General features: G+C 46.4%; 2 protein-coding genes across 2 annotated transcripts in view; one reads left to right on the forward strand and one right to left on the reverse strand.

The window, feature by feature from the left end:
• The window catches only part of LOC132241729 (speckle-type POZ protein-like), a 7658-nt gene extending 525 nt beyond the window's left edge, over nucleotides 1-7133 (forward strand). Inside the window, 3 exon segments of the mRNA XM_059710640.1 lie at nucleotides 5606-5790; nucleotides 5792-5898; nucleotides 6683-7133. Of these exon segments, the coding sequence (XP_059566623.1) occupies nucleotides 5606-5790; nucleotides 5792-5898; nucleotides 6683-7133 (743 nt within the window).
• Nucleotides 7134-13311: 6178 nt separating this feature from the next.
• On the reverse strand, nucleotides 13312-14875 carry LOC132241732 (F-box only protein 31-like). Its single transcript, XM_059710641.1, is given in 3 exon segments — nucleotides 13312-13517; nucleotides 13520-13637; nucleotides 13679-14875. Coding segments are annotated over 3 exon segments (1521 nt in total).
• Between the last annotated feature and the right edge of the window lie 2971 nt (nucleotides 14876-17846).

The raw sequence follows: 17846 nt of genomic DNA on the forward strand, positions 1-17846 counted from the left end.
GGTAGACCTAGTCTGTCAGAGAAAGCAAAGTGGGCAATCGCTGGGGTTGGATAAAAAGTAAAATGGGAGACACGGCTTCTTTTACACTGGGGGGTACGGGATAGTTAATAATTAACATTTACAGCAGAGGGTATGGGCTACAGATAACAATGAGGGGTGCTGTGGCCTGTGCTCTGGTGCAGAGAGTGTGCCCTGAGGGGTCTGGAAAGATTTCCCTTGACCTTTCAAAGGGATGTTATCTGAGATGTAAAAAGACAATAGACAGGCTCACTTAAGGTAAAGATGGACCTTTGTCAGGAAAACGACAGGCGGACTGCCATGGCCGCTTTTAGAAATGTCTATGTTCAGGCCGTCCAATGTGGCCACTTTCAGCCTCTGAGTGTGTAGGACCCGCCATGCTGGCTTCCCCTGAGCGTGTCAGGCTTAGTATGTGAGCCCTTTTGCATCCGCACTCATTTAACCTGGGTTCCCTGTCCCCCAGCACATGAGGTCAGGCAAAAGTTCTGTTTGGTGTTTTTTTCATTGACTCAACATTTGTTTGATTAGTATCAATAGAATGCCAGTGACATAAAGCATTGTGTCAGACTCAGAACTGCAGTGACTGCTGGCTTCCTTACCCTCTATGTTCACAGGAACATTTAGTGTAAATTTTCATGATTATGGATAAGTACACATTCCAGGTAGATAGCTGAGAAGATCTTTCAGGGTGCAACTGGTAGAAGAGTTCAGCAACAACAGCACCCCCAAGTCATAGTTTCCATTTTGCTTTTCCAAGAAGGCTCTAGTGCTCTTTGCTTTCCACCCTCCATCCCACCTTCACACCCAGCAATCCCCACACAGCCTCACATGGCTGTCTCATGCCTGCTCACACACATTACACACAGTGTCATACCTAGGTGCACACACACAGCCTCGCACACTCCTTGCTGGCACTGTCCATCCACGTCTCCCCTAGTTCCCACCCCATTTTGGTCCCTGAAGCTCTCCTTCCCTCCTCCCAGGTCCTGGTCTGCCAAGGTGCCTGAAGGGGGTGGTGCTATTGCCAGTGAGCCAGGAACACCCCAGAACAGCTGCCCGCCCCCAGGCTAATGTCCCAGGCCCTCTCACAACTCCCAGCCCCTTCTCCCTGCATACTCAGCAATCACTCCAACCTCCGTGTGTCATGCTTCCCCAGAGCTCCCTCTGACAAGTTTATTAAGTTGAGAGATGACACTGTCAACGGGCATATAAGAGAAAAAAGAAGGGAGAGAGGGGGGAAACCTGGAGCCTCCATTGGCTCTACAAGGAGACATATCCACACTCCCAAGGTCATAGGCATCCTCCCACTTCACCATCAGTGAGCCTCCCCGAGTGGGTGCCCGGTGCGGCTCTCTCACATTGCCTTGGTGTGGGGTGGCAGTGTGTGTGTCTATGTGTGTGGGGGGGGGGGGGGCGGGGGAGACTGTGCTTTAATAAGCGAGTGTTTGGAGAGACAATGGCTGGCCTAAGAATGCCAGCAAAGTCATGACACCAGGGACTTCTTACAGTCTTAAGATCCAATCAACTTGAAGCTATTACCATCTAAGGTGGATATGAACAGGGACTGTAGCAAACAATCGATCCTGGCGTATCTACTGAGAGTAGGGCACCTGCTGAAATATTAATTTGGGATGGGGGTGGTAGGGAAGGGGAGGGACTGGGGAGCATCAGACTGCCTGAGCTCTTCCTAAAAATCTGTTGACAAAGTAAGTTTAATTAGAAAATACAGGAGCTGTTTTGCATACATGTAGTTATTCTATTCTTTACAAAAATTCCAAGAGTCAGCCACACAGGAGGAACGTATAGGAGACGGGCTTTCTTTCTCAGTGCTGAGTATTCTTCAGGAGCTGCCTGGGACCTGTCTCCCTGGGACTGGGCCCCTTCCACTTTCCACATCCCCCAACCAGGGCCTCTCAGTGCCTCCCCTGGGGCTTCTGCAACCTGAGGTGATGAAGACCTTGAAGGTGGGAGGTGCAACTCAGGGAGGACAGCAGCCAGTACCACAGGAGTGATTTCTCCAGCACACGTGTCTGACGGACAGCCAGCCCCTTCCCCGCTCCTGGCAGCATCAATAACATCGATGGAGCTGCTGCCCTCAGCACGGGCTTACAATGTGGCCATGAAGAGGACAAAGAAACAACCTCTTTCCTGGCAGAGCAGAGTGTAGGGAGGGTGGTGGGGAGGCCAGCCCTGCGGAAGGCTGAGAAACCCACTCCCTGACTGGCTGGCCATGGTCACAGGAGAAGGGGGAACCAGAGGCTGGTGGGCAGGGTTGGAGGGAGGCAGGAGCGGGGCCAAGGCAGACAGACACCCACTCCTTCTCGGGGGAAGGGCCCCAAGAGGAAATCCCTTTCATCTTCCCAGCAAACACAGGTACAGGACCCGCACCTCTGGTTTCCTTTTAAAGGTCTATCTGAGAGCACTCACATTCACGATTTCATATTTGCTTTGGAGACCTGTCTCTGGCTCCTCTGACTGGAATGCTGGTGTGCTAGGTTCAAAATCACCCCTTCCCTGCGGTCGTTCTCAGCTCTGCCCAGACCAAGCTCCTTATTCCCCTTATTGCCTTCACATAGCATGTTGTTTGGACTTTAGTATTATAATTACTTTTATTTTTATTGATTTCAGAGAGGAAGGGAGAGGGAGATAGAAGCATTAATGATGAGAGAGAATCATTGATTGGCTGCCTCCTGCATGCCCCTACTGGGGATGGAGCCCATAACCTGGGGATGCAGCCCATAACCCAGGCATGTGCCCTGACCAGATTCCTACTCTGACCTCCTGGTTCATAGGTCCACGCTCAACCACTGGGCCACATTGGCCGGGCAGACTTTTGCTAACTAATCTGCATATTGAATTATAACTTTTCTTGCCTCTCTCTTTCTGGGAGGCTTCACATGCTGCTGTTCCTCAGACAGAGGGTGTGGTGATCAGGACGCTGCTGTTCCTTGAATCTATTGTTCATATTTTTAATCCTTTTTCTTCTTATTCTTCCTCTTCCTCTTTGAAGACCCTTAAACATACTGCGTAATACTGATTTGATGGCAATGAACTCCTTTAGCTTTTTCTTGTCTGTGAAGCTGTTTATCTGACCTTCAATTCTAAATGATAGATTTGCTGGGTAGATTAATCTTTAGTAGGTCCTTGTGTTTCATAATTTTGAATATTTCTTGCCACTCCCTTCAGGCCTGCAATATTTTTTTGTCCTGCAAGTTTTCTGTTGAGAAATCAGCTGACAGCCCTATGGGCACTCCCTGACAGGTAACTAATTGCTTTTCCCTTGCTGCTTTTAAGATTCTCTCTTTGTATTTAACCTTTAGCAATGAGTGCAGTCTCCTGAGGAGCCTCAGGATTCCTTGGCACCACCAGTCCCTTCTACACCTGGAAAACCTCTCATTTTACTCCCTAAAGGCCCTCCTGGTCCCTGGGTCATGGCTGCTCCTGAAAATTTCCAGGGCTAGTGGAGCCTAAGGGCTTTTCTCAGCCCCTCTTGAGAGCCAGTCCTTGGGCAATGGGAGCTGTTTCCTCTCACAAGTCCCAGGAACTAGTGTCCGAGGTGTTACCCCTAGAAGAGTTGGGTTCTCTGCTCCTCTGGCCCCACCTACATGTAACTCCCCTGCAGGACAACTTAGGGAAATGAGGATTTCTCTGATTTGCTCCAAGGTCACCAGAGGACCCTGCTCCCCATCTAGGCCTTGAACTGAATTTGTTGGAGCAGGGATTCCTCTAGTACAGTGATGGCGAACCTTTTGAGCTCGCGTGTCAGCATTTTGAAAAACCCTAACTTAACTCTGGTGCCGTGTCACATACAGAATTTTTTTCATATTTGCAACCATAGTAAAACAAAGACTTATATTTTTGATATTTATTTTAGATATTTAAATGCCATTTAACAAAGAAAAATCAACCAAAAAATGAGTTTGCGTGTCACCTCTGACATGTGTGTCATAGGTTCGCCATCACTGCAGGTAGATACTGGAAACAGGGACAGTGTAACCTCTTGAACTTGGCCACCACCTGCTCTGGACCACAGGCTTATTCCCTTGAGCCAGGTTTCAGAGATGCAGGGATGCAGGGACTAACTCCATCTTTACATACTAAATATTTTCCAGTAGAGTGACTTGTGCATATAATCAAATATTTTTCCAAAAAAAGAAACAAAGCTAAATTGAACAATATGATTTACATTTTACTAAGGTAACCAGAAATAGTAACAGGTAAATTCAAATGTCTAAATTAAAATATGAACTAAAAAGAATGCAGAAATGAATTCTTGTTAAGCGGCAAAACAATAATCTTTCTCACCAAAAAATTCTAAACAATTTTTGAGAAGTCTAGTTTTTATGTAAAAAGAAAAAAACAACTTGAAGTATTATCAGTCTCCTTAGAGATCTAGAAGCTAACTTTATTCCACAAGAACTAAATAATAGAATGATACAGATCAGCATTTTTAAACTGAAAGAGTACTTACATACTACTTGCAAATAACAACCATAACTGTCCAACCACAGATAGTTCCAGCCCCCTAACATCTTTTCAGTAATCTCCAGGTGGTCTGTCCATCCTCATTTTGGGTTGGGTGAACCCTAAACTTTAGATGAGATGAGTGGCAGTTGACAATGCTAAAATCCTGGACCACAAATCAGGTCATGGCCCTGGCTGGTTGCTTACCTCCTGGCCCCTCACTTCTTCAACAACCAGGAAAGGACTATGGAATCTCAGCCATAGCAGAGCTGCTGTGTGTACATGTACATGTGTGTGTGTGGAGGGGGGCATGTTGGGATAGACAAGCTAGAATCCCTTCGCTCCCCCTCTCTCCCACACTACCTAGGATTGTTTTGTGTGGGTTTTTCTTAAATGTTTTAATAAAACAAAAAGACCCATAGACAGGGAGAAAATATTTTCAATACATATATCTGATAAAGGATTTGCAACCAAAGAACTCTTATAATTCAAAATAAAGACATAAAAATCCAATGATCATTGCAAAATTTAAAAGAATTGAGTAGGCATTTCACTAAAGAAGATATATGGATGGCTACTAAGGACATTATCTTAGCCTCTTTGTACTTCTATATATAACAAAAAGACTGTAGACTGCGTTGTTTATAAACAACATCAATGTATTTCTCACAGTTCTGGGGCCTGAATAGTCCAAGGTCAATATGTTGGCTGATTCAGTTTCTGGGGAAGGCCTATTTCCTGGTTTATATACTGCTGTCTTCTCCCTCTGTCTTTACCTATTAGAATAGGTGAGAGAGCTTTCTGGAGTCTCTTTAATAAGGGCACTAATCCTACTCATGAGAGCTCCACCCTCATATGCTCATCACCTCCCAAAGGCCCTACTTCAAATGACATTACCTTAATGATTAGATTTCAACATATGAATTTTGTGAGGACACAATTATTCAGTCTATACCATATAGGAAAAGAAGCTCAGTGTCCTTTGTAATACATATGGAAATTAAAACTGCAATGAGGGCTATGAATTGTATGATTACTTGAAATGATATTTATAAAGAGGCAAAATTTTAGAGACAGAAAGTTGCAAATCTTTGGAGAGTCACCGGCATACAGATTTGTACAGGCAAAGACTGGGGATTCAAGAAATTCATCCGGAGACATGTGCTTTTGGATGGAGACAATAGTCTTCTCCCTGATGACCAGCTGACCCTCCTCTGTGAGGTGAGTGTGGTGCAGGATTCCGTCACCATTTCTGGCCAGAATACCACGAAGATGGTGAAGATTCCTGAGTGCCAGCTGGCCGATGAGCTAGCTAGGTGGACTTTGGGAAAATTCCTGGTTCACAGACTGCTGTTTTTGTGTTGCTGGCCAGGAATTCCAGGCTCACAAAGCTATCTTAGCAGCTCGTTCTCCAGTGTTTGGGTGCCGGGAGCCGGTCCATGCTTGCTGTTTCAAGGGACCTGGCATATATGGCATACGGTTCTTAATATGTTTGCTCACCTTCTTGGCGCTGTGTTTTAACCAAGGTCACCTCTCCGAGAAAGGTTGAATCCCCAGGTAGGGATTTTCCCCTGAAGTTAGGGAGGGAATAAAACCCCTCAACTAAGTGCCAGGCGGGTAATTAATCCCTTTAACTACGAACAATCATGCTTAAACTACATAATCTTTTCTCCCTGGAATGGAGATAAGAAACGCCCTAACCTTTGTAATAGAGATTGATAGGATTGAACCAACTGGTATAAATACAGTTGTAACAAGACAGAAACACTCAGAACTTAGAACAGAATCAAGAAGACAGAACCTACACGGAGCCTAGAGACAGAAGAACTTCGCTGGAGAGAGCATGCCAGAGGATCCTAGAGACAGAGCCTAGCGGGAGAATATGGCAAGGGATCCTGGACTGAACCTGACTACAGAGATTGGCAGGAGAACCTGACTGGAACCTGGACACTGAACCTGACTGGAGAGCCTGGACAGAACCTGGCTGGAGAACCTAGCGAGGGAACATGGCTACAGAACCTCGCTGGAAATCCGAAGCAGAACCTCTCTGGAGATCCTAGACAGAACTTCGCTGGAGATTGTGGCTAGAGATCCTGGCAAGGCTGCTGATCAACTGAACGCTGTCTCTGTGTCATTCCTTCTTCGCCGACTCCGTCCACACCTTTGGGAACCCCTGGACCCGCTGGGGTTGGACCCCGGCATTTGGGGCCATGTTTGCACATGCAATGGAGGAGAGCAAAAGGAATCGGGGTGAAATAATCGACATGGAGCCTGGAGTTTTTAAGAAGATGATGTGCTTCATTTACACGGGGAAGGCTCCGAACCTGGACAAAACGGCTGGTTTGCTGGCAGCTGCTGACAAGTATGCCCTGGAGCATTTGAAGGTCCTGTGTGAGGAAGCCCTCAGCACACACCTCTCTGAGGAGAACGCTGCAGAAATGCTCACCTTGGCTGACCTCCACAGCGCAGATCAACTGAAAACTCAGGCAGGGGATTTCATCCACTCTCATGCTGAGGGTGTCTTGGAGACCGAAGGGTGGCAGGCAATGGTGGCGTCCCATCCCCACTTGGTGGCTGAGATGTACCCCTCTCTGGCTTCAGCACAGGGCGCCTGTCTGGGACCCCCACGCAAGCGCCGGAAGCCGACCTGAGATCCTGCCTGTTGTAAGACTCCTTTGATTTTTCCAGAAGCAGCAGCCACTGTGGCCGCCATTGAGCATCTGGTAGACAGCACAGTCTGTGGAGTTTTCGACTGCTGTCGGGGGAAGTCTGCATCACGGCCCAAGATTTTTAGTTTTATTATTTTCCTTAAAGAAATGATATTTCCAAGTGTGTCTTTACTGATTTCAGAGAGGAAGGGGTAGGGAGAGAGGGAGAAACATCAGCGATGAGAGTGAATCTTCCGTAAGCTGATTCCTGCATGCACCCTACTGGAGATCAAACCCACAACCAAGGCATCTACCCTGACCACCAATGGATCCTTGACCTCCTGGGTCATAGACTGACACACACCGACTGAGCAGCACTGGCCAGGCTGAGGGTATTTTCTCCCATAGATTTTAGAGGGAGCGCAAAGGAGGGAGGAAAGACAGAGACAGAGACACTGGGAAAGAGAGAGAGATGCAAGGCCCAGACAGATACATTGCAAGGGATGGAAACTGCAGCCCAGATATGCAGCCTTGAGTGGAATCAAACCCCTGACCCTTCTGGTCTGAGCCAAAGCTCTAAACACTGAGACACTGACCAGGGTGAGATAAGTCTTACATTGGGCCATAAACATTTAAATTTAGACAAATGCTCAAATGTCTGTCTTTAGGGATTTGCTTGTTCTGCAGATGTTGTGGTCATCTCTGCACTTCACTAGATGTGACAACCCAAACTGCTCCTGTTGTTGTAGCTCACAATAAAGTAACATCTTAAAAGACCAACTTTTGCCTCAGGACTTTATTTGCAAGGTGTCCACATGATTTCTTTTTCTTTTTGCAGTGACTATCACTTTGCAGCCGGGAAGAACCTGCCTGGAGGTTTGATCAGCCTTTGTGTGGGATGTGGTCTTCAAGGTGCAAATGTCTCTCCCAGATCCGAGTGTTTCCGTGACTGGGGTGCTGAGACTTTTACCTCTGGGATGCATCACTGGGAGATAGAAGTGGGAGACATTGGAATTGGGCTGCTGGTGTCTGTAGTGATGATTGGAAAGAGGAATACGAGTGTCCAGGAGGGCCTCTTCATGGCCATGCTAAAACCCACACAAATGACTTTGCCACCTCCCACTTTTACTGCAATATGTGCCCTAACCTATTGGCTGAGTAGGGGCATTCCTGGATTATGAAGGTGAAAGTGTGACCTTTATAAATGTAGCTCAAAGTTCCTTATATGTAAAATTTCTTCCTGCTCCTTTTCTGTCTCAGGCCTAACTTTTCCTTTAGTCACTTTTGACTAGAAATAGATTAGGAATCATTCTACATGCTGGGGAACACCAGTATCTAAGAAAGGCATTTTCCTAATACACTCTCAATTATGACAAATATGTTACCCTTTTTTTTTTTTTAGTTTCCTTTTATGCCATGAAAATCCATTTACTATATTATTAAATATGATGATAACATTCAAAACATAAGTATTGGTTTGTGCTTTACTCAGTTGGGGAAAATCTCCATGCATGATGCATGGCATAGAACATGTTCTCTGGATTTTGCTCTTTTTCTAAATTGTCATCAGGAAGTATAATGATAGATGGCAGGGGTGTCTGAAAAAGTACAATTAAATGCAAGAAGTTGGTTGATTTCATGTAGCATAATATTCTTCAGGTCCATTCATGCTGCCCCAAATTGCAGAGACCCTTCTTTACAGCTGTGTAGTATTCCAATTTGTCAATGTGCCACAGCTTTTTTTTTTTTTTTTTTAATCCATTTGCCTACTGATGGTCACTTGGGCTGTTTCCAAATCTTAGTTATTGGGCAACAGAAAAGAAGGAGAAAATAGACAAATGGAACTAGGTCAAAATAAAAAGCTCCGGCACAGCAAAAGAATTATGATCAAAATGAAAAAGGACCCCTCCATATGGGAGAAAATATTTTCCAATGTTACCTCTGATACGGGGTTAATATGCAAATTATATAATGTCCTCATACAAGACGACAAACGGAAGAGAAACAATCCAACAAAAATGGGCTGCAGGACCAATTCGACATCTCTCCAGTAGAATGACCAAGTTGTGGTACAATCATAGAGTTTAATATCGTGAGACAAAATAAGAAAAACAAGTGCTACACACAGAGGAGTGCATAAATCTAGACAAAATACTTTTCTTTAATTTTAAATATTTTTTTATTGATTTCAGAGAGGAAAGGAGAGAGAGAGAGAGAGAGAGAGAGAGAGAGAGAGAGAGAGAGAGAGAGAAACATCAATGATGAAAGGGAAGTATTGATTGGCTGCCTACTACTGGTAATGCCTCTGACTGAGGATCAAACCTGCAACCTGGGTATGTGCCATGCCTGGGAATTGAACTGTGACCTTCTGGCTTATAGGTTGACACTCAACCACTAAGTCACTCTGGCTGGGCTCACCAACATACTTTTAAATGATAAAAGTACACACCAAAGTGTATACTATGTGATTTTATTCATATGAATTTAAAGAAATGATCATTAGAAACAGGGCATATTAATCACCAGCATATGATTACTTTTTTGGGAGAGGGGGTTAGATTTGGGACAGGATAGGCAATCCTGGGATCTAGATGTATGAGTATGTTACATTTGTGTTGTGAAATAGAACATTCTTTTGACAATTTCTTCACCATTTTCCATAATATTAAGAAACCTCTGGACAGGGAAGCTATATTTTTGGGTCAGTATCATGGAACCGTATCCTTTCACTGTGTTCCCAAATATTATTTCATTTATGGTTTCCTACCTTATGGATTCCAGGGACCTCTAAGAACATTATTTCCCCAGTTTGATACATAGAGAGACACAACATTGCTATCAGTTAACAGCAATTTCTAAGATGTGGGGAGTAAGCTCAAATGGCCTTTTAATTTTATCTCACTCTGTGAAAAACATTCATTTTCCTGATTAAATATGAAGCTTTGCTATAATTTCAAAACTATGCTCATTTTCAATGACACGCATTTCTTTTGTTGTGTCGCCTAACATATAGCTACAGTTTGGAATTTGCTTTTCAACACAACTCTACACTATTCAAAGCTTATCACATCATACAATTAAAGTTGGTTAGCGAAATCATATTTAAATTATGCATCCAAACAGCTACACAGAAAGCATTCTATGAGATTAAAATATGTAAAGGAAGGGGAAATAAAGATATAGAGAATAAAAGAATGAAGACACAGGTACAGAAAATGGAAATAACAGATCTGAGGTATCTTAGAGTTTTGGGGCTTGGACCTGATTCTGGGCTTTCTGTATTTTTCAACTTGATAAAATTAAATGCACGCGGGCAGACACACACACACAGAGGCAGGAATACAGAATGAAAACCTCGCTGCAGCCAGGCTCAGCTGCCACCTGCTGGCTGACATCTATACCACCCTTCTCTGCTGGGGCCTCTGCAGCATGGCCACCACCAGGCAGTTCAGATGCTCCTGCAAGTGGATCAGAGGAAAGGGACACCCTTCCAGGTGCTCAGACACATCACCCAGCGCTTCTCCTGGGTCCACATTGAGTGGATGATGGAAATTGTATGTTAAATAATACACATTATGCAGTGAAAACAGTAATATAAACCCACAGGCATTTCCTGACTAGGTTATATAGTTTATTTTAAATGTAATATAATCAGCATAATTTTAATAGTTGCAAGTCCTTTAAACATGAGTTTGAAAGTCTGAAGCAAGACAAGCACATATCACTGCTATTACTTAACATTGTTCTGAATATTCCAACCAACACTTAGAAAGAGAAAGGATTAGAGGTATAAAACATGTCAATGCTGCCTTTACTTTGTAAAATGAACTTTATCTAGAAAAACACTTAATAATTCACTAAGATATCTAGTTATCAAAATGCTGAAAATTTAATGGTTTTCATATAAAAATGACACAATTATTTTATTTTGCTTACATTCATGAGAACACAATATGGAAATAGCCAGGAATATACAGGGGGGGAAGGATTTAATTTAATTTCACCTTAAATAGATTTTCAAATACATATGCAAACCAAATAATCAAAGCAATGTGGTACTGCCACAGTAATTCACAGGCAGACCAGTAGAACAGAATCGTGTATATTTACATGTCTATATCTTTCTATGTATCTATCCGCATACCTTATTTTTTTTGTTAATCCTCACCTGAGGATATTTTTTCCATTGCTTTTAAGAGAGAGAAACCTATGTGAGAGACAAATTAGTTGGTTGCCTCCCAAACACACCCCAAATGGGGGCAGGGATCAAACCTGCTACCCAGGTAGGTGCTCATGATCAAGAATTGAACTCAAGACCCTTTGGAGTGTAGGCCAATGCTCTAAACACTGAGGACAGCAGCCAGGGCTATCCAGGTATCTTTATATTTCTATCTATCTATCTATCTATCATCTATCTCTTCATTCATACATCCACTCATACATCCATCAACCCTGAAAGCTAAATTGGAGATTCACTTGAACCTGGAGCAAAAGGAAGGAATTTAGGTTTTTCCAAGAACAAATGCAGACACTACTTGGAGAAGCAGTGCTCCAAATTATAAAACATTTATTCCATGGAGGCCCTCATTCAAATGAAACAGCTAAACTTAGAAAATATAATTTTATATGAAATTAGTAAGAAAGTTCATCGAGATGTCAGAGTTAACTATACATGTATAAATATTGCCTGCTACATGATGCTGCCCACTCTCACATAAAGAATGGCAACTCCTTTCTCACACCAGATGTAGTGTGAGAGTCCAGAGGTAGAGTTCTTACAGAGAATATAGGAGTCACAGGCTCAGAGTGGCCCCCCGACCACCTCTGGAAGACAGAAAATGAGGAAAGCAAAACTTATTTCTTCACAAATACGCAGTCCAGTGCAGTGTGCTCCTCACAGCTGCCCAATCATCTGTTTGTTTCAAGATCCTTCATTGCTTGGGGCTCCTAGAGGGAGTGGTACTGATGGTGTAGGGCAGTGATGGCGAACCTATGACACGTGTGTCAGAGGTGACACGCGAACCCATTTTTTTGGTTGATTTCTTTGTTAAATGGCATTTAAATATATAAAATAAATACCAAAAATATAAGTCTTTGTTTTACTATGGTTGCAGATATCAAAAAATTTCTATATGTGACACGGCACCAGAATTAAGTTAGGGTTTTTCAAAATCCTGGCACGCTGAGCTCAAAAGGTTCACCATCACTGGTGTAGGGGGACCCAGTAAAGGCTCAGATATATTTCTCCTCCCAGCAGGGACCTCTCTTCCCAGGTGTGTGGACCTGATATTGAGAGTTCTGTCCCAATTCCCCGCTTGCCAACCCGTCCTACTCTGTATTGAGGAGGAGGAGGGGAAAGGAAGGAAGAAGTAAAGCAATAAACAGGGACAGGGAGAAGAGCCCTGCAGTGTACACAGATGCCAAAGACTTCTGTTGGCAAGTTCTCTGTCCTGCCTCCTAGTAATGAACAAAGCTCAGTTGGAGTCTGAGTCAGAGGTGTCCCCCCGCCCCCACCCCGGAGGAAGATGAGCTGGAACTGCTGGCATCTTCACTGCTACTGCTGGAGTCTGAGGAGCTGCTTTCTGCCTTTCCCCCATGTTCCTTCTTTTCTTCAGATCCCCGTGAGGACTGAGAACAGTCCCCATTTGTCTCTGAAGATGCCATCCCAGGAGCCTGTGGCCCTGCTGTTTAAAATAGCCCGCAGCCTTAGTGCCAAAGCACTAGCTATGCTTTATGGAGATAATGTATCAGTTAGATAAGCTTCCTTAAGGAATGAACTCTATTGCTATTGGCCATGAGTTTAATATTAATAAATAAACAATATATATTAACTAAGATGTGTTCATTTATTTCTTTTGTGATTAATCACTATGCTTTAATTATGTTCAATTTGTAACAATGAAATTGGGGGTCACCACAACACGAGGAACTGTATTAAAGGGTCGCAGCATTAGGAAGGTTGAGACCACTGGTCTAAGGTTTATTTCTACCTCAATTGCTGGCCCCTACCCAGCCTGGCCCTGGTCCGGGCTTGGGCAGGAGACAACTGATGTGTTTCTCTCAAATCGATTATTTCTGTCTTTCCCTCTCTCCCCCACTCTCTCTAAACATCAATGGGAAAATATCCTTGGGTGAGGATTCAAAAAACAAAGATGGGTAACCTGGTTAGAAGGTCAAATCTTCAAAGTGCATGCAAGCTGCTCCTCCTACGGGGTCGGGACCCAATGTTCTTGAGCATCTTCAGGAAGGCCCGCGGGGATGGCGCCTCCACATTCTGGAAGGTGTTCTGGACTCTGCCGAACAGGGTGAAGTATTTCGTCTCCAGGCAGATGAACCCCAAGTGGTTCTCATCGAACAGGATGAAGACTCCATGGAAGCGCATGGGGTAGCAATGTTCACGCCATAGAAACACATCCTGCAGGTTCGGGGGTAGTTCTGGCGTCTGGAGCGCACGCGCACAGGCAGAACAAACGGAACAGGCTGCTCCTCCAAAGCTGCAGCCCCGGACTCCCCGACGCTGGGCCGGGCAGGGCTCTGCCAGCCATGGCCCCCGCTTTCCTCAGTCCCTCTTCTTGCTCCCGGATCACCTGATCCTCAATCTCCAGGACCACGCGGTAGAGTTTGTTGAAGTTGCGGAAGATCTTGCCATCTCCCAGCTGGATGCGGCGCATGAGGTGGATCTCTAACGTCTCCTTGTAGTTTCCCGTGATGTTCGTGAGCCTGGCATACTCCCCATGGAAGCTGAGCATGGCAATCATTACGCCAAAGCGATGGTATTTGCTTTGGAAGAGGCCTGGCCTGATGAGGTCGTCCGGGTAGTTGGGCGGGAGGTAGAGGCGGCGGTAGGTCAGGCAGTCATACCGCAGTCTGTCCTTCCCCGCCAGCACCTGCCCCCATTCCTCCCTAAGCCGCGTTGGTAAATCCTTAAGGTGGTCTGTCTTGTTGCACTGGGTGCTGAACCTGTCCTTCCGAATCTGCAAGTGGCGGCTGTGGGGCCTGCTGTGGCGGCCTTCCATGCACTCCACCGCGGCTGATTTCGTCTCCGTCAGGCGAATTCTGAACGAGGGCTTGAATTGCATTGGGCCATCCACATGGGAGTTAAGGCAAGGCCCGTACGTCCAACCAGTAATGCATAAGCCGTCCACCACGACATTCAGCAGTGTTCTATAGTGCTCAGTATCTAGCTGCCACAATCCCAAAATGTGTCTGTATGGGTGGAACAGCTTCGCATAGACTTCTCGATAAGACGTACCTATCGTCTCCAGGTTCTGCAAGTTTTCACGAAGGCCAAACTCCTCGCGGCAGCGCCGTCTCCAGATGCTGTCGGTGTGCAGGATGTGGTGGAATTTGGTGCAGGCCAGGGCCAGGCTGGGCAGATCGGTGCCGGGGAGCGAGCCGAAGATCTCCACCAGCATCTCCACAGGCAGGTCCTGCAGCGAGCAGTGCGGGGGCGGCCTGGGGCTCTGGATTCCTCCACTCCCCGCACAGCAACGCGCTGCCACGTCCGCCTCGAGGGGCTTTAGTGCCGGGGCCGGCTTGCCCTGGGCCGCTGCCGACTCAGCTGGGCCCTGGCGCTCCTGACGACACCGCTTGCCTTCTGCCTTAGCCATCTCAGCTGGGCGCTGGCGCTTCTGAGGACACCGCTTGCCCTCAGCCTTTGCCTTCTCAGCTGGGCCCTGCCGCTCCTGACGACACCGACATCCCCGCGAAGAGCCCAAGCGGCAGAGGCTAGCGCACTCCTCCATGCCTCCACGGGTAACAGCGACCACAGCGTGGGCCACCACGCCTCAGCGGGGTTTTAAGTTGGCTGGGGTCCGCCCTAAAGTCCAGCCCTGCACCCCAGGGCCTATCCACGCCCCCTCAGAGACGAGCCAATTGTAGGACTTGAAACCCACACCCATTAACAGTCACCTCCCTTTCCCAGTGCCCCCTCCCTCTCCTCCTGCCCTACCCCCAGGCAGTCACTAATCTGCATTTGTAGGGATAGGCCTCCAGGGATATGCCTATGGGGGGTGGGCGGAGGGACATGTCACAGAAATGCAGTCAAAAAAAAACACACACCCTGGTATATCTACACAATGGAATACTGTACTACACTGCGGTAAAAAAGAAGGAGCTCTTGCCATTTGCAAGAGCATGGATGGAACTGGAGAGCATTATGCTAAGTGAAATTAGCCAGTCAGAGAAAGATAAATCCCACATGATCTCACTCATTTGTGGAATATGGAGAACAACATAGACTGATGAACAGGGACAGATCCAAAGACAGAGAAACAGCAATCATGCTATCAATCCCCAGAGGGAAAGTAGGGGAGGGTGGGGGTAAGGGCAAAAGATCAATCAAAGGACTTGCATGCATGCATATAAGCCAAACCAATGGACATGGACAACAGGGGGATGAGAACATGAGTGTGGGGGCGTGGGGGAGGTTGGGGATTAATGGCAGGATGAGGACACATTTGTAATACCTGAACCAATAAAGAAATTAAAGATTAAAAAAATAAAATAAAATAAAAAACATTCATGAGAATGTTTAAAAATCGGACCGCTCGTACATTGCTGGTGGAAATGTAAAATAGGGGGGCCACATTGGAAAACGAGAGTCACCAGATGGTCCAGAAGTTCCACTTGTAGGCATATATCCAAAAGAAATGGAAACATGTTCACACACAAAAACTTGTACACAATGTTCATAGCGGCGTTATTCATAAGAGCCTCAAACCGGAAACCACCCAAATACTCATCAACTGATGAATGGGTAAACAAAATGTGGTGTACCCATACAGTAGAATATAGCACACATAATACTTTAACATGTTATGCTAAGTGAAAGAAGCCAGTCACAACTAAGATGTCTTTAAATGGAAACACACATAAAACAAGATGATGTGCTAACTGACGGATGGGCAAGCTCTGACCAGAGGCTGGAAGGAGACGAGCTCTGCCTTTTGGCCAACAATAATGTGTCAGTACTTGCTAGTGCATAGAGTGTTTCTGCTATCCTATCTAATAAAAGAGAAAAATGGTAATTGGCGTACGAGGATACCCTTTTCATTGGCTAATAAGGGCTATATGCAAATTAACTGCCAACAAGATGGCGGCTAATTTGCATATGTAGGCACAATGCAGGGAGGCGAAAGGGAAAGCAGGAAGAAGCCCCCTGCCACTGACAGTGATCGGAAACCCAGGGGGGAGCTAAGAGCTGGGGGGCAGGGCAAAGGCGGCCCTGGGGCCGCCTTTGCCCTGCCCCCCAGCCATGATCAGAGAATCGGGTGCCTTTGCCGCCCTGGCCAGTGATAGCAGGAAGTAGGGGTGGAGCCAGCGATGGGAGCTGGGCACGGTCGAAGCTGGCAGTCCCGGGAGCTAGCGGTCCCTTGCCTGGGCCTAAAGCGAAGCCCATGATCACGGGGCTGCTGCAGCTGCAGGTCCCCGCTGCCCGGGCTGGACGCCTAGGCCAGAGGCCTCAGGCCTGGTCAAGGGGCCAATCCGGTGATTGGTGATCGGAGGGTGATGAGGGTCAACTCCTTTGGCCAAGGCATCAGGCCCGGGCGGGGGGCTGAGCCGGGGATTGGGGGGATATGATGGTCCCCTTGCCCAGGCCTGAAGCCTGGGTCAGAGGCGTCAGGCTTGGGCGGAGGGTGGAGCAAGCGATCACAGGGAGATGGGAGTCCCCTGCCCAGGCATGATTCCTGGGCCAGAGGCCTCAGGCCTGGGCAGGGGCCAGAGCCAGTGATCGGGGGGAGATGGGGGTCCCCTGTCCAAGCCTGACACCTCTGGCGGAGGCGTCAGGCCTGGGCAAGGGGCCGATCAGGTGATCGGAGGGTGATGGGGGTCTACGCCTCTGGCCGAGGCATCAGGCCTGGGCAAGGGGCAGAGCCAGCAATCGGAAGGGTCTGGAGGTCCCCTGCCCAGGCCTGACGCCTGGGCCAGAGGCATCAGGCCTGGGCTGGGGGCAGAACCAGTGATGGGGGGAAATGAGGGTCCCCTGTCCAGGCCTGACGCCTCTATCTGAGGCGTCAGGCCTGGGCAAGGGGCCGATCCTGCGATTGGAGGGTGATGGGGGTCAACGCCTGAGGGCTCCCAGTATGTGAGAGGGGGCAGACTGGGCTGAGGGAAACTCCCCACCACACACACACCCAGTGCACGAATTTCATGCACCGGACCCCTAGTATTACAGAACATGAAGGGAATTTACTGTCAGCATGTCATATCTGTCATTTTAGTCAGAAAGTAATTTGTTTTTAGAATGCAATGAAAAGTCTATACTTGCAGATAATAAAATTAATGGATTATGCAATAGAAATATGAACAATTTTAGGAAGAGCTTATTTATGGCAAAGAAAATTAAAGGGCAAAGAAACAGGAAAAGATGCTACTCTAATTACCAATGGGAAAAAAGCAATTGTGTTCACAAGAATCATTGTTTTCACATGAGATTGACGACATTTTTGTAATTTGATTAATGTACCCAAGTATTGGGTAACTTGTGATTTCTTTTAAGTGGTGGAAAGGGGAAGTAATTGGATTTTTAGGGAGTGTTCCAGGGACTATATTGAAGTGTAAATACATTACATTACAGGGGTGAGGACCCTTTTTTCTGCCAAGGGCCATTTGGATATTTATAACATCCTTTGAGGGTCATACAAAATGAAATGGAATTATTGACAACTAGGCTGCTGCAATCTGGTCAAACCTTTAAATTACCCCTATGCCTTG

The sequence above is a fragment of the Myotis daubentonii genome, chromosome 9 (genome assembly GCF_963259705.1).
Source record: "Myotis daubentonii chromosome 9, mMyoDau2.1, whole genome shotgun sequence".
In the NCBI taxonomy this organism is placed as follows: domain Eukaryota; kingdom Metazoa; phylum Chordata; class Mammalia; order Chiroptera; family Vespertilionidae; genus Myotis; species Myotis daubentonii.